Below are 22073 nucleotides of genomic sequence, written 5' to 3'. Positions count from 1 at the left end.
GGGATTTCCCAGGCAAGAATACTGGACTGGGTTGCCATTTCCTTCTCCAGGGATCTTCCCGGCCCAGGAATCAAACCTATGTCTCCTGCATTGGCAGGTGGATTCTTTACCACTGAGCCACCTGAGAAGCCAAAGCAGCTCTTCTCTTAGTCACTCAGTTGTGTCCGACTCTTTGTGACCCTGTGGACTGTAGCCCACCAGGCTCCTTTGTCCATGGGATTCTCCAGGCGAGAAGGCAAGAATGTTGGAGTGGGTTGTTGTTGAGTCGCTCAGTCGTGTCTGTCTCTTTGTGACCCCGCGGCCTGCACCACAGCAGGTTTCCCTGCCCTTCACCATCTCCCGGAGCTCAAACTCACGTCCCTCGAGTCGGTGATGCCACCCAACCATCTCGTCCTCTGTCACCCTCTTCTCCTCCTGTCTTTAGTCTTTCCCAGCATCAGGGTCTTTTCCAATGAGTCAGCCCTTTGCATCAAGTGGCCAAAGTATTGGAGTTTCAGCTTCTGCATCAGTCCTTCCAATGAACACTCAGGGCTGATTTCCTTTAGGATGGACTGGCTGGATCTCCTTGCAGTCCAAGGGACTCTCAAGAGTCTTCTCCAACACCACAGTTCAAAAGCATCAATTCTTCAGAGCTCAGCCTTCTTTATGGTCCAACTCTCACATCAAATGACCACTGGAAAAGCCACAGCCTTGACCAGACAGTCATGACTGAGCGCAGCGACTGTCAAACTTCTGAACTGAGGTTGTTTGGTGACTGTTTCATGTCTGGTTCCTGGAGACAGACTCTGAGATGAAGGCTTCCACGCAGGAGGTTTTTGGTGGGGTGTGGGGGTGCTCTTAGGAACCACACGTGGGAGGGAGTGGGGAAGGGGCAGCAGGAGATGATGAACTGGGATGCAGCGGCCACCGGCCACCGAGGGTTTGGGAAACCCCCCGGGATGCTCTGGGGCCGGGTCTGCAGAGTTGTCCTGAATTGAGACAAGCGGCCTGCCCATTGTCTCCTCACGGTGTGTGTAGCTGCCCCCAAGGCGGAGTGATGATGACCTTGGGAACTGGCAGTAGACGATTTTAGGAGAGGGACTTTCTGTGAGCAGCCAGAAGCCATCGCCTGCAGCAGCTGGGGAATTCGTGCCTCCACCCCAAACATCATGGTGTCCGCCAGGGACGCTGGGACTTGACTGTCTCAGAGTGAGGCAGAAATGTCACTGCGGGGCTGAGGCAGGACTTCCTACACGGGCTGAGCATGTGAGGAAGTGTGGAGATCCACACTTCAAACGAGCGGTCTTACGATCCGCTGGTGAGCCTCACGGCCTAGAGCAGCTGTTCTCCTTTCTTGGCTCAGTGACCTTGGCGGAGACGGGGAGCTGGGTGACCTTGCGCAGCGGGGCTCCTTCATCCGTTCTTCCCACCAATCCCTGCTTGGCCCTGCTGGGAGCCGATGACACAGCTGTGCTCAAGGAGCCCCCTATCACCTGGGGAGGGGACGCAGCTGCCTGGACCACGCCCCAGGAGTTTGCAGCTTTAACAAGCGCCATTCCTTAATCATTTTTGCAGCCATCAGAGCCCTGGGAACCACTGGTCCATCACTTACCAATTTCCAGGAAACCCACACCTTAGGACCGAGGCCCCAAAGTCTAGAGATGCTGCCCCGTGCCCCTCTCCTGGCCAGGGCCCCACGCACCCCCTACAGACACTTGCTCCTGACTGCTTCCAGCTGAGTTAAGCCTCCAGTGCCAAGGCTAGCTTGACCAATCCCAGGCTCCAGCTTTCCAGCTGGAGGCCAGAGCCCCAGGCAGCCAGCCTCAGCCCCTGCAGGCCTGCAGGCACTAGCTGCTTAATGAATTGGGATGCCCAGCTCTGCCCCCAGCTGCACCTCAGCACCGCCTCTCCTCCCAGCAAACCTCCGTGGAGAAAACCAGTTACATTCTGGCCAGCTGCTACAGCCTCCTTAACAAGGGGGCGGGCTGCAGTGGCCCTGAGCCCATAAGAGGGGCGGGCGGTGGGGGCGACCCCGGGGTTGTCAGAGGTTACCGTGCCGGGCGTGGTCAGCCTAGAGGGCCGTGCCATGGCCTTCCGGAACGTCGTCCCTCTGTCCCTGGACAGCCCAACCCAGGCTGTGTGTGTGCTGGGCATGGAGATCTTCTTAGATGTCAGTGGGTGAGGAGCTGGGAGCGGGTCTGGGGCAGGGGGGTGGAGAGGCCAGGATGTGGCTCCTTGCCTGGGGCGCCCTTGGCTTATGCGGGAGTCGGGGGTTAACTGCACGCTCTGTAACGTTCTCTGCTGTCCTGCTCCATCTCAAAGAGCCAAGTTCGGGTCTTTAAGGGCCTCCCGGTCCTGTTTCTGCTGCTCCTGGGCTGTGGGACCTTAGAAGCACGTTCCTTGCCCTCTCTCAGTCCCCTTCCCCATGAGATGGGGTGAGGGTGGCCCCCGAGGAGGCCGTGCGGACTGACTGAGGAAGGCTCCTGTGAGCTGGAGCCGCGGTGGGCTGTGACACTCAAGGCCCCCGCCTTCCCCCGGTCACGGCACAGATCTGCCAGGCCTTGCTTTTCCCCCGTAGGGATCCTCGTGGCTCAGACAAGGGGCCCTTCCCTCCTTGGAAGGTGGGCGTTCATGAATATGCTATAGCTTGCTAACTTCCAGAACATCCGCGGTAGGCAGAGCCTGGGCTGCAGCTTGTCAGCGGGCAGGCACAGGGGTCCTGGGAGCAAGGCGTGGTGAGGGGAAGGCTGAAGCTGTGTTAGGACCCAAACCTGCCTTGACCCCGAGTTAGGGGGCCTCAGCACCGGGAAGGCTGTGGGCCCCCCTCCAGCTGCACCCCGGCCGGGAAGGTGGGGGCCCCCCCTCCAGCTGCACCCCGGCCGGGAAGGTGGGGCCCCCCCCTCCAGCTGCACCCCGGCCGGGAAGGTGGGGGCCCCCCTCCAGCTGCACCCCGGCCGGGAAGGTGGGGGCACCCCTCCAGCTGCACCCCGGCCGGGAAGGCGGGGATCCTGTGCGCCAAGCTGTCTGCTCGCCGGCCCCCAGGTGTGCCCCGCGGACATGCGAGTCCTTCTCCGTGGATGCGTCTCTGGGCGTTGCGGTCCGCGTCTGTGGCGCAGCCCCGGTGGAGAGCAAGGAGGAGCCGGCCGCGACCCGCTGGCCCCTGTCGCGCCCCACGAACGTGCTGGTGGCGATGACGTCCGCCAACTTCGCCGAGGACGAGGGCAAGGTAGGCCTTTGGGTGGGGAAGGTGAGGGCAGCTCTCCCAGGAGGCGCTGACACAGGCCCTGGGGCTCCTTCCTGACAGCTGGTGTTTCCTGAGCTCTGAGTGTGAAAAATTCAGAGCCAAATGCTCTGTCTGATCATATTCAGTGCTTGCAACCAACCTGTGAGGCGGGCACTCCGTGACCCCATTTCACAGACAAAGAAATTGAGGCAGGGAGTAGGGGAAGCGCCCTGCCCAAGCCAGTAACTGGCTGAACAAGGATCGAGCTCAAGTGTGTCTGTCTCCTCCATTCATGCTTCTGACCACCCCACTAGCGTCCAAATTAGCTTTTTTGAAGTCTGGCCTAAAAGGTTTCAGCAGTAGGACTCAGCCGGGCTTTTTGATTTTGAAGGCTGGTCTCCCGGGTATGGAGCCTCTTGATGAAACTTAAGAGCTACCACGTGTCTGATGCTGAGTACCAGGTATCCCGAGGTCGGCATTCCCTCCGTTTATGCGTGAGGAAATGGAGCCTAACGGCACAGACCCAGGATCCGAGCCCAAGCCCGTGCCCTTTCCCCTGCGCAGGCTGTCGCCCTGCTGGGGCCCGTGATGGAGAGGCGGCCTCTCGCCCCGTACAATGGGCTCGGCCAAATCCGAGCGGTTAGTGGTGGCTCTGAGTAATCAGAAGCACCTGATGCCCAGGCCACGGGCCCTGCCAACCTCTGGGCCTCGTAGCTCCCAGGTGACTCCAGTGTGAGGCTGAGCAGGAACAGCTGAGGGAAGCACGTTTAGGACCAGGGGGCTCTTGTTGCCAGAACTTTCCAGAGGATAATTAGCAGGGAGCCAAGCTGGGATGACTGAGGGGGAGTACACCCGCCCCCCTACACCCGTGTCCAGGGCAGGTAACTCCCCAAGAGGCAGGTGAAGTGCAAGTCGCTCAGCCGTGTCCGACTCTTTGCGACCCCATGGACTATACATTCCATGGAATTCTCCAGGCCAGAATACTGGAGTGGGGAGCCTTTCCCTTCTCCAGGGGATCTTCCCAACCCAGGAATTGAACCCAGGTCTCCCACATTGCAGGCAGATTCTTTACCAGCTGAGCCACAGGGAAGCCCAAGAGGCAGTTGGACACTTATCTGAGCGTCTCAGATAAGGACTGAGGCTGTCATGCGGCCCAGCTGAGCCCAGAGCACCTGAGAAGTGTCTCTGCCTAGGGCTCTGCCTCCAGCACATCAGGACTGAGACGCTTACCCCAGGCCCCAGCTAACGGCTAGTTCTGTGGTTCGTGATGAAGGCCTGTGGTCAAGGCCAGAGGCTGAAGGGCAGGGCTTTCTCCAAAGTACAAAGATTCTCTGCAAGCAGAGGAGGTCGGTGTGAGACCCAGAACAGGCATCCCCCACCCCCGGTGGCCTTTTTGGGCAGCTTGGCCCATCGGAGGCCCCACAGGCTCACAGCCCATCTCGTGGGGTCCCAGGAGGGGCAGGTGTAGCGGGCAGGACATGGAGGGTAACTTAGAGCTTGACCTCTAGAGCCGGACAGCCCAGATCATAAATCCTGTTCCACCCCTTTTACTGGCTGAATAATTTAGTCCCTGGTTTGTCTGCCCTGCGGTTAGAGCCTGCCTGGATGGGCGGTGGTGAGGCCTCGGTGTGGAAGGACTTAGAGGGTTGTGGCGCGTTACACCCGGGGGTTGTAACAGTCCAGTGACCCTGTGCTGGCTCCCAGGAAGACGCTGGAAGCTCAGAAGCTCTGACGTGAGACCAAAGTCAAACGGCCAGACTGGGGTATGGGGCCCCGCCCCGCCCCGTCCACTAACGCTCGGGGGTCCCGGGTGGTCTCCACAGGTCCTGGTCTTCTACCACCAGCCCGACGAGGACGCACCTGTGGCCACGGCTGTGCTCCACCTCACGGGCGTTGGTGAGTGTCCTCCCGGGCCCAGGGGGACTGCAGGGGCTGTCCCTGCAGTGAGAGGCCCCCGCGGACTTGCTCGGTACCCCCTTCCTTGGTCCCTCAAAGCTCAGCCGCTGCTCTGCCAGCCTCGCTCGCTCTCCGAACAGAACACAGGCCGTCGGGACCCCTCGTGTTCGCGTCCCCCACCCACCCGTGTCGCCGTCCTACGCCCGGCTTCTTCTCTTACAGTCAGTGATGTCTGGTCCCAAGTTAATCTTAACGAGGACCAACTCTTTCCCTCACTCAAGAGCACTCCTTCAGCAGTTCTTACTGATGGAGCAAGCCTTCTTTATCACTGGACTGCCAGGGAAGTTCCTGCCCTCTTAGATTGTTCCAGAACAAGCTGTATCTAGTCCCTTAATAGAAACAAGTTGTGATGCCTGTTCTCTTAAGGAATGAGCTATAATGTCTGCTTTTAGACTAATTCCATGGTGTCTTCAAACTCTGCTCCCCCATCTCTTGCATCCTCAGTTGTTCCTCACCTTCCCTTGAACCCACTCGGACCAGATGCCCACTGCCAAGGGCACCAGGACACCCTCTATTGTCCTCGCCTTAGTGGCCCTCTCTTCCTCTCCCTGGACCTTTCTGCAGTGTTTGTGACCCTGGCGGCCCTTTCTTGAGCCATTTCACCTGAAACACCACAGGGACCCTGTGCCCAGATTTCCGCCTCCACGGCTGCCCTTTCCTTCTCAGATTCCTGTTCTAGATCCTTCATTGGCCACCCCCGCGCCCCCAACTCGCCTGACGGGGTGCTGCAGGCTCGGGCAGCTCACGGCTGACTCTCAAAACCCTCTAACCCAGCATCTCCCATAAACTTGGAGGCCTCCTGGCCAGCATAGCTCCTTGAGTGACCAAAGTCTCACACCGAATAACACTGGGCTGATTCCCCCTACCTCAGACTTCTCTTTCCTAATAGTCCTGCCATCCGGCTCAATGGTAGCTCCATCCTTCCAGCTGGTCAGGGCCAAGCCCTTGGGGTCACCCTGACTTCTCTCTTAGCCCCATGTTGATTGTGAATCTTGTCGGGTTACCTTAAGTCTAGCTCAGGTCCAGCCACCTGCCGCTTCTGAAGCTCTGAGCCTGGCCTAAGCCCTGGTCACCTCTGCCCGGGTCACTGATCGGCCCTCAGTGAGGTCCTCGGTGGGGCTTCCTGCTCCGTCCTTGATCTTCTGCAGGTCCAGTCTCAGTTCGGTCCCTAGAGAGGCCCCTCTTTAGAAGGCTGTCAGGTAACATTTCACCCAGTCAGAGCCTGCTCCTGCTTGCCCATGCTCAGATTAAAGCTGGCATCACCACGGCCCACACGACCTACCCAGCCTGGCTCCAGCTCCCTCCAACCCGCAGCCTCTTTCTCTTACTTTGTTCATCCTGTTCTAGGTACTCTCGCCCCTCTGATCCTGGAACTTGCCCCCATGCACTTCTTATCCTAACAGCTTTTACCCCAGATACTAACACGGGTCACTTCCTTGTCTCCTGCAGGTCTCTGTTCACACTTAGGAGGCTTCTGATCTAACCCTGAGACTGCCCTCCGTCCCCTTGTTCCCTGCAGCATTTTGCCATCAGACATACATGCATTTCACTTCTTCGCCCCTTGTCACTGCTGTGTGTGCATGAGCACCCACGCGTCCCTAAGGTCAAGCAGATGGGGCCTGCCTTGTGTGCTGCTGTACCCCTAGGGCCTAGAACGGTACTTGGTTGGTGACAGGCCTCCCTGAGCATCCGTGCCAGGTGCTGAGTGGACAGCAGCAGAGGAGGTCTGTTCCCTTGGCCCTGACATTCCAGTTGAGAGAGAGCGTCCTGGATGTCAAGAGCTATGAACCGGGGTAAAGTCACACGGTAGTCAGCAGGGTCGGTGGAGGGAGGTGGGGTATAAAGACCCAGGAGGAGCCTCTGTGGTAATACTTCGGCAGAAACCTAAATCCTCAGCCCTAACGGGGCTTGGAATTCCCACATATTGATCCCTGGCTGTGGCTCAGCGCGCCAAGAGCTTTCCTGAAGTCTAGGGAGGTGGGCCTCCAAGTAGGCATCACCCGGGAAGAAGCCAAGAGGCACAAATGGCATTGTGACCACAGTAAACCTGTTCCAAGGGCCCCCGGGAGGTTGGGAGAGACCCATGGATGCCTGGGCCCCTCCAGGCTGGCTCACGAGATGCTGTCCGCCTCTGAAGAACTTTCTTCTAAGCCAGCAGCCTGCCCCAAAGGCTGGAGGATCCTAACACCAGCCCCAGGCCACCCTGGGGGTCCTTACCTTCAGCTCCAAGGCTGCGTCTGCAGGTCTCAGTAGCTGAGACCTTTTCCCCTCTGTTGCAGAGCTCTCCCTGGACGTGGACATCTACCGCAGCGGACGCGTTGAGGCGAGTGACAAACAGGCTAAGGTGAGGCTGGAAGCAACCACAGGCTCGTTTTGGCCTTCGTAGTATCTTTTTTTAAGATTTATTTTTTAATGACCATTTTTAAAGTCTTTGTTGAATTTGTTATAATATTACTTCTGGGTTTTTATTTTAATGCTTTGGTTTCTTTGGCCATGATGGCATAGGGAATCTTGGCTCTCCAACCAGGGATTGAACCCACACTCCCTGCAGTGAAAGGTGGAATCCTAACCGTTGGACTGCCAGGAAGTCCTGTGTCCATAGTGTCTCTTTAAAATACATATACACACACACACACATATATATTTGGCTGTGCCAGGTCTTAGCTGCAACATGTGGGACTAGTTCCCTGACCAGGGATCGAACCCAGGCCCCCTCCATTGGGAGCATGGAGACTTAGCCCCTGCACCACTAGAGAAGTCTTACACTGTCTCTTAAGTCAAATTGCTGCAGTACAAATCAGAACAGATGGCATTAATTTCTAACTCTTTCAAAAAATTTAAAATGTCAGTAATTAAGGCATCACTAGGCTCCCATCCTAGCCTGGTCATGTAGTCAGCTAGGCCAGAGGGTCAGCTCTCCCCTCAGCTGGGACATGTCCCCTGAGACCCAAAGGGGCTTCCTCTATGGTCCAGCCGGTAAGGAATCCACCTGCAGCGCAGGAGACACAGGTTCCATCCCTGGGTCGGGAAGATCCCCTGGAGGAGGAAATGGCGACCCACTCCAGTATTTCTGCCTGGGAAATCCCATGGACAGAGGAGCCTGGTGGGCTACAGTGCATGGGGTTGCAAAGAGTCAGATACAACTGAGTGACTTACACTTTCTTTCCTCAAACCCTACCTCCCGTGACCCTGAGCCAAGGTTGGAAAATGGTCACCTGCCTCTAGACCTTCACCCTCCTCTCAGCCACTCACCTGACGCCACTGTCCCGTTCTGTAGGCTCTTGAGTTGACGAACTCGGATGTAGAGGTCCCTGTCGCCCTGGAGGAAGGCTTGATTCTACCCCCGAAGTGGAGTAGATCTATAAAGCCAAGGACTTCCCTGGCTTCAGTCTGAACCAGTGTTCCTGTCTTCTTTACAGAAAAACTGGGTCTGGGGCCCCAGTGGCTGGGGAGCCATCCTACTTGTGAACTGCAGCCCTTCTGTCGTGGGCCAGCCCGTGGACAAGAGCAGGGTGCTCTCCTCAGAAGGTGAGGACGGGCCGCTGACCCAGGCCCATCACCCCTTCCCTCCCTGGGCTCTGCCCCACCCCGCAGCAAACCCAGACTCCAGGCTGACTCCCTGCTCTGGGCCCTTGAGCCTCTTGTCAGTGGATGGATGGCTTGGAGACTGGCTTGGTAACTGGGCAGAAAGGGGCCCTGAGGCAAGAACACAGGCTCTGATGTCAGATAACAAACTGCTGTTACTTCCTGGCCATGAACTTGAGTATGTGAATTTTGCTGGTTTTGTCTCCCACCTGTAAAACGGGGGTCACACGATGGACATCATAGGTGCTTGAGAAGACTAAACAGACCTACCAGGTGTAGGCCAGACCCTTCCTGAAAACCCACTGGCAGCCTGGGGGCAGGGCCCCGAGTGTCCTGGCAAAAGCCCTCTTGGATCTGGTCCTGATCTGTGGTCAGGGTGTAGATTCCAAGTCTCAGCAGTAGAATGGGGTGTCCTGGTTCACACCAAAGCTGGAGGGGAACCCTTGCTGGACTGACTGTGCCAGGCCCTATTCTAGGAGTTTGTGGGGACCCATCTGCCCCTTACAACTGAAAGGGTAACTGCCAGCCTCACTCAGTGGGCCCCCAGGATGGCAAGCTGCCTGTGGCCATGTGGGAGGCAAGTGGCAGAGACAGTGACGTGGGCCTGGGCCAGGGCAGGGGGCGGTGGTCTTTGGAGCTCCAGTGTTAACACCAGCCCCCGCCACCCCTGGGGCTCTGGCCTCCAGAAGCCCCTAAACCTTTCCCTTGTCTTTTGTTCAGAAGTAAAGAGTTTGTCCCAGATGGTGCTGAAAGTTCAGGGGCCCAGCTGCATTATAAAGAACTACCGGGTGGTTCTCCACACCTCCAAGGAAGAGTCGGAGAAGGCGAGAGTCTACTGGCCACAGAGTGAGTGTGTGTCAGCCACAGGGTCCCCGTCAGAAGGTTGCTGGGGACCTAGGGCAGCAGGTCAGGGTCTGTTGCAGCCGGACTTGTGTCCCTGAGGTCCTCTGGATGCCACCCCACACCGCACGTGGTTCTAGAAGCAAAGGAAGACACTGTCGTGAAAGCCGTCATCACCTATGGCCAGTGTGGGTGGGAGACGGAGATGCCAAGTCAACGGGAAAGGCTCGGTTCTCAGGGCCGGTCGTTACTGACCTTGAGAAGAACAGTGGAGATAAAGTCAGAGGAGAGTTCCCTGGTGGCCCAGGTTCAACCCCTGGTTGGGGAACTAAGATCCTGCAAGTCATGAGTGTGGCCAGGAAGTCAGAGTGAAATAGGCAAGACTAGTGAACATAGACCATGGAAGGAATCAAGGGAAGTGTATGGCGGTAATAACTGGGTGAGGGCTGGCACGGGCCTGGCAGTGGGGTGGGGGCTGTATCTAAAGATGGCAGAACACAGCACATCCATGTGCAGATGGGACCTTCCAGTGCAGGAGGGGAAATGGATTTAGGAGAAAATTACAGGAATGAGTATACAGTACTCTGAATACAGGAAATGCAAGAGTTAATGGACACAGAACAGTGTCTCCACGTGCTGAGGCAGCTCTGAGGTTTGATCATGTCCTCAGAGGTTGCAGTGTGGTGGTTTCTCCAGCGGCTTGAATGCCAGGGTCTGAGGTCTCGGTGGGCAGCTGGCAGCATGTGCGGGGAGTGGGTAGGATAACGGATCTTGGAACACGAGGGGGACGCCAAGGGGAGTGAGAGCAGGGGGTGGAAATGGGCCCCATAGGAGGGTCTGAGGCTGGGATGAGAGCGTAGAGGAGCTGAGAAAGACGGAAAACAGGTGCCAGATCTGCTTCGGAGGGGGCGTCTGAGCTGTGAGCCTTGACGTTGGCATCTAAGGTGGTGCAGGCCTCAAGTTCATTGAAATAAGGTCGCAGAAGTGCACTGAGGGTCTGGTCTCTGGTGTAAATGGTCCCCACCACGCTAGGGGTGGAGACAGCCGTCGCTGGAACAACCCACGGAGGATGGTGAGGGTGGTGGTCGGGTACGGCGAGGAAGGTGGCAGGTGGCATTATCTGAGAGCGGGCCTGTCAGCAGGGTAGAATTCCTGAGGAATGAAGAGGTGGTCTAGAGGTGCCATCAAAGATCAGAGAGCATCTGCCCCACCTCTAGGCCAGTGGTCCACGGAAGGTAGGAGAAAGCTGCATGGTTCAAGAAGTGCCTACTCGGTGCCCTGGGGCTCCAGCTCTAGAAGAATAAGCGTGTTGCCTGCTCCCAAAGCCCAGGGCAGGTGGACAGAGAGCTGAGGACCGAGCAGGGGCTTGGCATGGAGTGGGGGAGGGCGCAGGAGAAGCCAGGCTGGGCAGGGCCAGGCCCGAGCGGACGAGAGCAGGAAGGGCCTCCAGGTAAAGGTAACTGTTGTGGCCGGTCCTGCTGCTGCCTTTTTGTTTTAATTTGGCTTTCTCGGGTCTGCTGTATCTCAGTCTCGCTCCCTGTGGTGCTTGGGTTCTCTGGCTGAGGCACAAGGGCTCCGGAGTTGTGGCGTGTGGACTTAGCTACTCTGCAGCACGTGGGGTCTTAACTGCTTGACCGAGGATTGGGCCAGCGTCCCCTACCTTGCAAGGTGGATTCTTAACCACATGGACACCAGGGAAGTCCCAGCTGTCTTTGCTGTGTAACGCAGGTGGTGGTTAAGCACCTGCCCCCAAAAGAGGGGAGGATGCCAGTGAGTCCAAGCCCCCACCTTAGTGGCCGGTATATAGGGAAGCCCATAAGAAAATTGTCTGTGCTTCTAGATACGAGAAAAGGCCCCCGGCAGTAGGGAGAGACCAGGTGTGGGCAGCCACAACCCAGTCCTGCGGCTCACCTGCTGAGACCCCTAGGCAGGGGCCCTGCGGGGACGTGGGGGGAGTCTCACCTCTCACCGCCTGGCCCGGGCCAGCGAGGAACCTGCAGGCAGACGGGGAGCAGGGGCCGTGCGGGTGCATCCCCAGCGCTGGGGTGGCCAGCCGGCCCGCCGCACACCCAGGCCAAGCCTGCAGCCGGCGCCCCTGGTGACAAGGCTCTTCTGAGCCGCCTGGAGCCCGTCTGCCTGGGAGCCACAGGCCCCCTCGGTGATCGCCGTGATACAACCCAGAGCAAAAGGCTGGTGAACCAGGGCTGGGCCCCGGCTTGCACTGGATGAGGCTCCCGAGCCTATCTCTGCACAGTTTCTCGCCTTAAAGACTTAGGACGCTTGTCCCAAGTGGGTCAAAGCACAGAACCACCACGAGCCTTCACTTCTGAAAGGCAAGTGGTTTTTGGAGTCCCAATTCCCAGCAGGTCTTTAGAGAGCAATTGGCCCTCACTGATGAACAAAGGTCTAGCTGTGCATTAAGCCCCAAACACCAGGAACCTCGGGACCCAGACAGCCTCCTCCATCCCCCCGCCCTGCTGGGGCTCCCAGCCTGGCTTCTGACCCAAGGAGCGTGACAGCAGGTGTGGCCTGTCCTCCTTGTCTTCTAGATGATAGCTCTACGACCTTCGAGCTGGTTCTGGGGCCTGACCAGCACACCTACACCTTGGCCCCCCAGTGGGACGACATGAAGGATACCTTGAAGGAAACCTTCTATGTTGAAGCCTTAGAGTTTCCATCCGCCAGCTTCTCGGGCTTGATTTCCTTCTCGGCCTCCCTGGTGGAAGAGTCTCAAGACCCGGTGTGTCCCCCTAGTAGACCAGCAGCCCTTGGGGAAGGAGCTATGGAGGAAGGAGGCCTCACACAGCTGGGCAGAAAATAGGGGCACGGTGGGGCTGGGGTGTCATGTCGCCTTCAGGGGAGGGCCCAGGGGTGGGCTGGGCTGAACAGCTGGAGGCCTGGGGGGAAGGGGTGGGGGGACGGGAACCAGGTCTTACATCGCAGCGAGATACAAGCAGGACCCCGTCTTACCCCGCAGCTGGTTCCAGAGACCGTGCTGTACAAAGACACAGTGGTGTTCCGGGTGGCCCCCTGCATCTTTGTCCCCAGCACCCAGATGCCTTTAGAGGTATACCTGTGCAGGTAAGAAACCCAGGCTGCCTGGGCCGGGTCACTTCTATAACTGATGTGTCTGTCAGCAGGGCGGGTAAAGATGACTAGACTTCTCACCAGGAGGGTGAACTCCTTCCCCCGAGACGGTCATCCAGTGCTTGTTTAGATACTTACGAGAAGGGGGCTGCGGCAGTGACCACGGTGGTCCCCGTCTGCTCTTCCCAAGAGACAGACAGCATGGTTTCCAATAGGATCGACTGCTATAAAGCCAGGTATTAATAAAAGGACGGAGGGTAGGGCTGAGACTGTTCCAGCAAGGAGGCCTGAGAAACCAGGAGAGGGTGGGCGAGAGGAGGTGGGGAAAACGATAGGGCGAGGTGGATAGGGCTGGGCACATTTAGGTGTTGGCCTCTGGAGCTGTAACAGACCCTCAAACACTGGTGGTTTGTTTTTTTTTTTTTTAATTTAGTTGTGCTGGGTTCTAGTTATGGCATGTGGGATCTAGTTCCTGACCAGGGATTGAATCCAGGGCCCCTGCATTGGGAACACAGAGTCTTAGCCACCAGACCACCAGGGAAGTCCCGGGAAAGCTGTGTTTTTTGTTTTAAGGGAAGCAAAAAATAGCGGTAATGGATGAGATCCAGCAGAGAAGGGAAAACTTAATGGGGAAGAGAGCAAACAAGTCACATGGCCCTGAACTGCCAGCTCACCCACTGTCTAGGAGGGAGAGTGGAACGCACCGACTCGAGGAAATGTTAGTGGTGAGATGCCGTCTGGTGCCAAGGAACTGGTGAAGGTGCCAACTTAGAGACTTGCCAGTGTGGGGTTTTCCCCAACTATTCTTAGTAAAGAGTTCTAGAGAAGAATAAATACAGAACTAAATCCAACCAGGCGGTGGGGGTTTTTCCAGGCAGATAAGCCCAAGGAGAAGGACAAGCGTGTGATTGTTACGAGGCATCACAGACTCGATGTCGGATATGGAGAAAGGCAAAGGCGTGCGGTGATGGGAGTAAAAGCGGCTGAGAGCCAGGCATCCCGGTGAGGTTGAGCTGCTGACCCAGGGACCAGACAAAGTGAGGGGAAGATGGAGGTGATGGAGCTGGATGGCTGATCTTGGAGCTGGGGAGACCGCTGGGATGGGAGGGCAGAGATAAGACCTTGTCAAGTCCAGGATCGGAAGAGGTCGTGGTGGCCTGGATGTAACATCCTATGGCAAGGAGCTCTGTCCCTCCTCCAAACCCAGTGGAGGGGTAGAATAGAAACAGCTCTGCCATGGAAGGGCCACGAGGGGAGCAGGGTCTGCTGAGGAAAGCCAGGCTTCAGAATGAGAAGGGAGAAGGGAAGGGCTTGAGATACTCTCCTGACAACAGATATCCAGGTACCAGGTCTTCTTTGTCCTTTGTATGTGAAGACAGAAGTTCACTCACAAGAAGCATCTGGTGAAACTCTGATCTAGAGACTCTCCCGTGGAGGTAGTATTCAGGCATGGCTTGACCCAGCTTTTGCCACAGACAGTGTATGAGACTGGGGCTGCCTTTCCTCCCCTAGCACTCATCTCAGACTGTCCCAGACCTTATCAAGCTGGTCCGTTTCCTGTAGTCCTGGGTAGAATGGAGAAATAGGTTCTTTGGGACAGTAGCATGGAAGAGCAATTCAGGTTTTGGATCTGGAGGACAAATTTTTTACACTTCCCAGTGGTGACTGTGCTGGCCTTCAGTTCATGAGGACGTGTTTGTAGAATGGGGTGGCCTCAGTGTCCGCCTCAAACATCGTTTCTTTCCAACACTGAACGGGTGCACACTGCGGACCTCTAAGCCTGGTGCTACGCACGGCGGCACCACGTCCTCAGGGCTTAAGACCCACCCCCTGACACCCATGTGAATATGACAACCGCATTGGCCATCTCGAGGGGGCACTCGGCTGCTCAAGGAAAAAATGCAGCCTCTGTGGAGAGAGAAGGGACATCCCCTGGGTAGACTGAGGCAGTTCGCAGACTGCTGGGGCAGCGGGTGGAAGGGGACTGCAGGGTAGGGACGAGCCGGTCCTAGCGACCCTTGACCTGGCTTCACCGTGAGCTGGGCTGAGTGAGGCTGGGCCGGGCACACCCTGGGCGTGCCAGCTGGGGCTCTGTGGGGGGGGGGGACAGCACCCTGCGCCCCTCGAGGGCAGGGGCACCCTCTCCCCCCGGGACTGAGAGGTCGCGGCAGGTGGGAGAGCTCGGAGGCCTCCCCAGCCTGGCGCATCTCCCGTGGCAGAGAGCTGCAGGCCCAGGGCTTCGTGAGCGCCGTGACGGGGCTGAGTGAGAGCAGCAACAGCCAGGTGGCGTCCGTCTACGAGGACCCCAACCGCCTGGGCCGGTGGCTCCAGGTAACACCCGCCGTGGGCAAGGGGCGGGCCCTCACCCACGTTCACTCAACCCTCTAGTGAAGCTGAGACGGACCAGGGCTGCCTCCGTTCTCAGGACGTCAGCGGGTGCCGAGATGAAATGACTTGCCCAAGTCCTAACCACTAAGGGTAAAGCTTAGAGTCCAGCCTCCTCCCCTTCCAGAATGTTCATGTTCGGGACCACAGAGCACATAGCCCTAAAGCCCCAGGTGTCCAAGGGCCTGACACCTCCAGCTACAGGGTCCAGTTCAACCCTGGCTGAGCAGGAAGTGTCGAGCCCAGCCTTTTGAGGTCCGGTTCTCTGTTCACAAACAAGCCCCGCTCTATGTAGCAGAGATGAAAGAGTACTGACCTCTGCCCCCGATCTCACCACAGCAGAACTCTTAAGTGCTGTGAAAGCAGGAAAACGAGACGATCAGATGAGTTACTAGATCAGCCTCGGTGGTGTGGGTGGTCAGGACGGTCTTCAAACTGAAGAAGCAGGAGCTGGCCGTGCAAAGGTTGGGGTGGGGGTGGATTGGAAGTAGGAGGCCTTCGGGCACAGACACAGCTGAGACCCACCCTGTGTGGAACAGAAAAGCTGGTGTGGCCAGATCAGAGCCAACAATCGTCAGAGGTGAGAGCTAAGTCTTATTTATCGGGGAAATATTAAGCCAAGTTAAGGAAGGGAAGAAACCAATCCCAAGCAAGGTGACGCTGAAAGATATGAATCAGGGGAGTTGAATGTTCTGACCTAGTTTTTAAATTCTTCTTTTTTTTGGTTGTGCTGCACAGCACGTGGGACCTTGGTTCCCTGATCATGCCCCCTGCGGTGGAAGCGTGGAGTCTTTTTACCACTGGACCACCAGGGAAGTCCTTGCCTTAGGTTTTAAAGAGACCCTCTGGCTGAGAAATAGAGCTAGCCTTAGGAAGGGGCAAGAACAGAAGAGACGCTGACTGGAGGGTCTTGCGGTCACACAGCCAAGAGACCGTCAACCCCAGGTGGCTTCCCCTGAATAGTCCTAGAGAGGAGTCTACTGGGAACAGATTTTGGAAATGAAGCCAACAAGGTTTGTTCATGGACTAGGGCGCAGGAGATGAGAGGAGGAAGAATCGTGGGTGACTCATCAGGTTTTAAACCTAATGAACTGAACGGCTGGTCCGGGAAAGCCCCCAGGGCAGGCGAATGCCTGAGTAGGGTTTTGAGGGTTGAGCAGGAGTTTGCAGGAAGATGGAGGAGTCTCTCTGTACCTGCTCTGCGGAGGTGGCCTGTGTAGAGGGAGCATTATGGCTGGAAAACTGAACGTGGGAAAGTAGCTGACGGAGCAAGAGAAACTCATCCCCCGTTTCCCCGTCTCCTCCAGGATGAAATGGCATTCTGCTATACCCAGGCTCCCCAAAAGACTGTCTCCTTGGTCCTGGACACCCCTCGGGTCACCAAGCTCGATGATTTCCCCATGAAATACTCACTGGTGGGGGCTCAATTTGACTGATCTGAACTTGGTCCGCCTTCTCGGGTCTGTGCCTGCCGGGAAGCGATGGGTGCCAGGGGAGAGGGCCCTGGTGGCCTCTGGGGAAGGGGGTGTGGGACTCTGCCGAGGGTCTGGATAGGGGTAAGACAGAGGCTTGAAGCCCCTCTCTGCTGACAGCCTGCCCCGGCTGGGTCTCCTTCCAGAGCCCTGGGGTTGGCTACCTGACTCTGCGCACCCAGGACCACACGGTGGCCAGCATAGACACCATTGGGAAACTGGTGGTGTCCCCCCCTGTGAAGGCCCACGGGAAGGAGTACCCTCTGGGAAGGATTCTCATTGGCAGCAGCTTTTACCCAAGGTGAGGCAAGCGGCCAGGTGCTGGCTGCCCTAACACCAAGGGGAGCGACCCTCAAAGTTCACCTGGATCCGCCTGGTTCCCAGGAGACTCGACAGGCCATCTGCTCTGGGCCTTTAATCCGTCAAGTCAGGCCCTCTGAGTCTTCATGTAGGAGACCAGAGGGAGAAAAAGCAGACCAGCTGCTCATTCTGCGTGGTGATTTCCAGGGTTTCAAATAAAGCACGTTACGTCTGGTTGGCCTGTTGACCCAACAGATGTTACTGCCACAGACGTGTGGCTAGGTTTCTTGGTGGCCGTTAATCTGTTATAGAGCCAGGAAATACTTGCGTCCTGGGGCTCAGTCTTTATCTAGAATCCCTTGATTCAGTCCTGAGTTGAGCCAGAGGGAAGAATTTCACTTTTTATGGAAGTACAGTTGACTTACAAGGTCTTGATTTCTGCTGCGCAAAGTGACTCAGTTTACGTGTGTGTTCATATCCTTCTCCATTACGGCTTATCACAGGATGTTGAATGTCGTTCCCTGTGCTGTGCAGTAGTGAGGGATTCTTAGTAACCACCCCCACCTGCTACGGACTGGCCAGTGGTTAGTGTAGCGAGTTACCTGAAGGTGGCCTGGCTCTCCGCGTGTAGTTGGCCACGAGCCTGGGCCACACCGCCCCCGGGCTATTCTTTCCACCTTCCCTTTAGCAAGGACTCCCGGAACATGAGTCAGACCCTCCGGGACTTCCTCTGTGCCCAGCAAGTCCAGGCCCCGGTGGAACTCTTCTCCGACTGGCTGATGACCGGCCACGCCTGCGAATTCATGTGCTTCATCCCCGCACAGTACAAGGTGGAGGACAAAAAGGTCTGTGTCGGGGGCAGGCGGGGATGCCTCCCGCCCTCTTCTGAAGACTCTTGGAGGTTTCTTGAGGGGAGGCTGGCATCCGACCCGCCTCCTGTTTCCCAGGACTTCCGGCTGCTCCTGGCCAGCCCCAGCTCCTGCTACACACTGCTCAAGGAGAAACAGAAGCAGGGCTATGGGGATGCAACGCTCTTTGAAGGGCTTAGGAAAGACCAGCTCCTCTCTAACGGTAAGGGAGCCCCTCGGGCCCAGGTGTCCTTTCTAGAGCACCATCTCCGCTTTGTTCGTCCGGATGGAAGGGGTCCTCGGGAAGCATGGACGCATAAAATGTGCCATCTTAGAACGTCTTGTTCCCTTTCAGGGTAATTCTGGTGGTACTAGGACAGGCAGATCAGCCAGAAACTCTGGGATGGCTGAGGCTGCTAGGATATATGCAGAGGGGAACTTAACACACGGACGGCTCCGTGTTCTAGGGGGACAAGCTGGATGCTACCAACACCAGTGTCTGGATCCCTCTGGGGAGCGCTGGATTAAGGATCTGGGCATTGGGACTTCCGGGTCTCCTGGTCACCCTTCAGGAGGACATAGTGGGCAGGCTGTGGGGCCTGGTGCAATGGCAATTCTGCTCTGTCCCTTTTGGGAACCTCGATGGAGAGCCAGTGTGGTGCTGTAGTTCTCAAAGTGTGGCCTGAGGACCAGCAGCTTTAGCGCTCCAACTGGGAGTCGGTTAGAAGCGCAGGATTTCAGACCAGTCTTTGGGGTTGGGCTCAGGATCTCATGATCCGAGGAGGACTTGCAAAGGTGACCTTGAGCACGAACCACCTGTCACACACCAATGACTTGGTTGTCTCAGTTGATGGCAGAGTTGGGCAACTGAAGAACAAAGTGAAATAATGTGGTCAAGATCACAGGCGGCAGGTAGCCAGGTTGTACAGACAGAAGGCAGGGAGGTGCCCAGGTGAGTGCGGGCTGACAGCGCCTGCTAACCTGGTCCAGACCGCCTGCCTCAAAGCCTATGGTAGGCTCCCCGACTCTAGCCAGGGATGGAGTGGCCGCTTGTGGTGGTGGAGGTCCTCCTTGGCCTTTCACGGACCCTGCTGGGTCTCCAGATGTGACATTTGACCTAGAATGGGCCCCTGGAGACGAGTCAGGTCACCCGCCATAGTCTCTGGCTGGTATGGCAGCCTAAGTAGTGAGCTGTCCCCAGGACAGGGGTCTGCCCAGCCCTGGACCACCGTGCCCACACCCTGACCCACAGCCTGCCTGCCCTCTCCTCCTTCCTACAGGGAGGGAGGCCGTTACCATTAATCAGCTTCTGGCTGACGAAAAGATGAGGAAGCAGAATGACTATGTGGAGGTATGGACCAAGGATGGGGGGGCCGACCTGCTCTACAAGGCTGGGGAAGGCAAGGACCGCCTCAGCAATGGGTCCCTAACTGCACAATAACTATGACCAAGCATCACGCTCAACACCCTACTCTAATCCTCACAATAACCCTACGAAGTAAACTTACCTTGTCCATGCGGATGGTGAGGCTCATAGAGCTGATGCCAATGAGCTGGGAAACTGATGTGAACCCAAGTGTGACTCAAGTCACCTAGTGTTGGACCCAAAGTCAGTGTGCTCTCAGCATCCCCCAGCTTCTCCAAGAAGCTCTGAGCTCCAGAGGGCACACCAGGGCTTTCTCGACTCTTCCTGGATGAGATTGCCCAGCACCTCAAATCTCTTAAAATGCGAATCATGAGCTCTGAGAAGCAGATGTCCCAGAAATTAAACAACTTCTAACGGAGAAGCCGGGGCCTGGAGAAGGGCAATGACGGGCCCAAGGTCACCCATCAACACAAAGCCGCTTGCCCCACTGAGTCCTTAGGGCTCCCGGCCAAGGCATGCACTGTGCCCTGACCTTTGAAACAGGGGAAGCTTCTGGGCACCGCAGGGTGGGCAGCAGACAGGTGGGGGTCCAAACAGCACCCCAGCCCTGGTGACACGCACTCTGGGTGTAGGGTCGCGAGCCCTTTGTCATAAACCTAGGAGATGGCTCAGGCGTTGGGTATTAGCTGGTCTGGGGATGGAAGTGCCCGGGGGTCTGCTGCTGGACCCTCCCCCTAAGGACCTGAAAACGATCTGAGGACCGACTCTGCCCTCGCCCAGGTCCCCCACTCTAGCCAGGATTAAAGGCCAAGGGGCCCCCACGTTACCACAGAATCGGGACTAGGAGCCGCGCCAGTGCTGACAGATCCTGGCCTGAGAGACCAGGCGTTTGTGCTGAACCCCACTTCAGAGGGCCGGCCCCCAACCCGCAGTCAGTGCCAAGGAGGTGCAGCTCCACGGGGCTGCACCTGAGCGCCCTCCCTTCCTGCCTCCCCGCCCCCGTAGAAGTGCATCCATCTGAACCGCAGCATCCTCAAGAGGGAGCTGGGCCTGCAGGAGGAGGACATCATCCCCGTCCCGCAGCTCTTCTGCCTGGAGCACATCGCCAACGCCCCCTCCAGCGAGCAGACCCAGAAGCTCTACGCCAGGCCCTACTTCCCCGACCTGGTGAGGGCTGCGGGGTGCAGGCTGCGTGTCCCTGGGGGCGGGGCTGGGGGCTGGTTGGTGACTCTGGCTGGTCTCTGGACAGCGTCAGTGCTAGACTAGAGGCGGGGGCCCAGCAGATGGGGGTGCCTGAGAGGAAGGGATGTCCCCCATTAGGGAGCAGGTGAGCGGGGCCCAGGCTGGGCGACTTGCCAAGCAGGCGGCCCGCCCCATAGATGGGGACGCCAGGGTGGAAGGGGCTAAACCATCTGCTGGCCACAAGACCACAGTCTCTCTCGTGGGGTCTCCGTGTATCTGCAGCACCCTCTGAGTTAAACAGGAATTGGGAATTTGGAGGTGTGGGTATCATGAGAGAGCTCTGCTAGGCCAAGCCTCTTCCAACCGTGGTCTACACTTGACCTTTCTCTTACCACTGTGACCCCTCATGGAGGCGCCTAAAAGGAACTGAGACAGTTCTCAACTTCTTAAAACACTTGCAGGCCTCTCTCTAAGCCCTGGGGACGTAGGACCTGCCTTCAATCGCAAATGACTCTTTTTACAAGAGCAGGGAGGACCTCTGGGCGTGGAATATAGGAGCCTTTCCTGGCCCTGGGAGAAGGGAGGTGTGGGTAATGATGGGAGAAGCTGTATTTGAGGAGGAGATGCTGGAGTGAAGGTGCGCGAAGTGGACAGAAGTCCAATGACAAAACCCGGGGTGGAGAGCACTGCCGCCGAGGCAGGTGAGATTATGACCCAAGACTAACGGGCCGGGATGAGAAACGCAGCGGAGGGAACCGGGGAACCTGGCAACGCTGGGCCTCGGCTGGGCCGGATTTGGGTCTTGCTGTTGAGAGATGCAGGAGTCACCGCAGGGCTAAGCAGCATGGGGTGGTTTGCGCCAACGGATGAGTGATGCCTGCCTGAGCACAGGCTCGGGGCAGGGTACCCTGTGCTTGCTTTTCCCGGTCTAGCCCAACCGCAGACGCAGCTGGGTTTTCCCTGCACTGAACCCAGTGGCCTTCCTTAAAGCCTAGAGGACTAGGGGGCTTTTCCTCCACGGCTCTGACCCCCGTCCAGGCCCTGACCCACCTAACCCCCCTCCGACAGCTGCAGATGGTTGTGATGGGCCTGAACCTGGGCATCCCCAAGCCTTTCGGGCCTCGGATCAACGGCACCTGCTGCCTGGAGGAGCGGATCTGCCAGTTGCTAGAGCCACTGGGCTTCCAGTGCAGCTTCATCGACGACTTTGACTGCTACCTGACTGAGATCGGAGACTTCTGCTCCTGTGCCAACATCCGCCGGGTGCCCTTTGCCTTCAAGTGGTGGGGCATGGTCCCCTAGACCATCTGAGCGCTGCCAGCCCCGCCCCGCCCACACGGAAGGCCCGCTGTCGCCACCACCGATTCACGCCCTACTCCGGGCTCCCCTTCCTCACCATACGCACCTCCAGCTCCCAGATGCTCCGTGGGTGGCAGTGCTGGCAGCCTGAGCCCCTTGGGAGAACATGGAAAATGGCCTTCAGCTGAGAAGTTACTAAAGGCCCATTAAAGTCCTAGCTGTTCTGACTGCACCTTACCCATGACCTCCTTGTTTGGGGCGGGAGTGGTAGGGACAGGGGCTAACCGCTCAGGATAGAAAGCGGAACAGCTGGGACCCCCGTGATCAGGCTGCCCCAGGGAAGAGCAGGGGGCCAGGCTACCTCGGAGCTGCCTGGAGCAGGAAGTAGTTGGGCTCTGCTCACAGTAGTCTCCAGTGGATCTCAATGCTTGAACTGCATGTGAGACTCTAGGCTGGGAGAAGGGAGAGGACTCCCCTTTGGCCAGGCAGGAGCTGCTGGGGGCCTGTCCTAAGGAACTGACCCTGGGCCTCGTGCACAGTGGGCTTCAGCA

General features: G+C 57.5%; 1 protein-coding gene across 1 annotated transcript; it reads left to right on the top strand.

Annotated features, from left to right (window-relative positions):
- The first annotated feature begins 2047 nt into the window (after positions 1–2047).
- PADI6 (peptidyl arginine deiminase 6) lies at positions 2048–21752 on the top strand. The gene is made up of 16 exons (XM_081580898.1): positions 2048–2157; positions 3022–3205; positions 5026–5098; positions 7438–7502; positions 8578–8686; positions 9464–9589; positions 12133–12323; positions 12561–12664; positions 14890–15001; positions 16363–16470; positions 16674–16828; positions 17516–17672; positions 17775–17898; positions 18956–19026; positions 20047–20208; positions 21292–21752. The coding sequence occupies exons 1-16, from the start codon at positions 2066–2068 to the stop codon at positions 21523–21525; spliced, it is 2067 nt and encodes a 688-aa protein (XP_081437024.1). The 5' UTR covers positions 2048–2065; the 3' UTR covers positions 21526–21752.
- Positions 21753–22073: the final 321 nt, after the last annotated feature.

This window comes from Giraffa tippelskirchi, chromosome 3 (genome assembly GCF_054371585.1).
Source record: "Giraffa tippelskirchi isolate mGirTip1 chromosome 3, T2T-mGirTip1v1.2.pri, whole genome shotgun sequence".
Taxonomy (NCBI): domain Eukaryota; kingdom Metazoa; phylum Chordata; class Mammalia; order Artiodactyla; family Giraffidae; genus Giraffa; species Giraffa tippelskirchi.
Note: the sequence above shows the minus strand (reverse complement) of the source record. Positions and strands in the feature narration are given on the sequence as shown.

Coding starts and splice junctions, on each gene's coding strand:
- PADI6 (XM_081580898.1), top strand. CDS start 2,066: ATGGCCTTCCGGAACGTCGTCCCTCTGTCCCTGGACAGCCCAACCCAG. Junction 7,503..8,577: donor CGAGTGACAAACAGGCTAAG/GTGAGGCTGGAA, acceptor TCTTCTTTACAG/AAAAACTGGGTCTGGGGCCC. Junction 20,209..21,291: donor GGCCCTACTTCCCCGACCTG/GTGAGGGCTGCG, acceptor CCCCTCCGACAG/CTGCAGATGGTTGTGATGGG.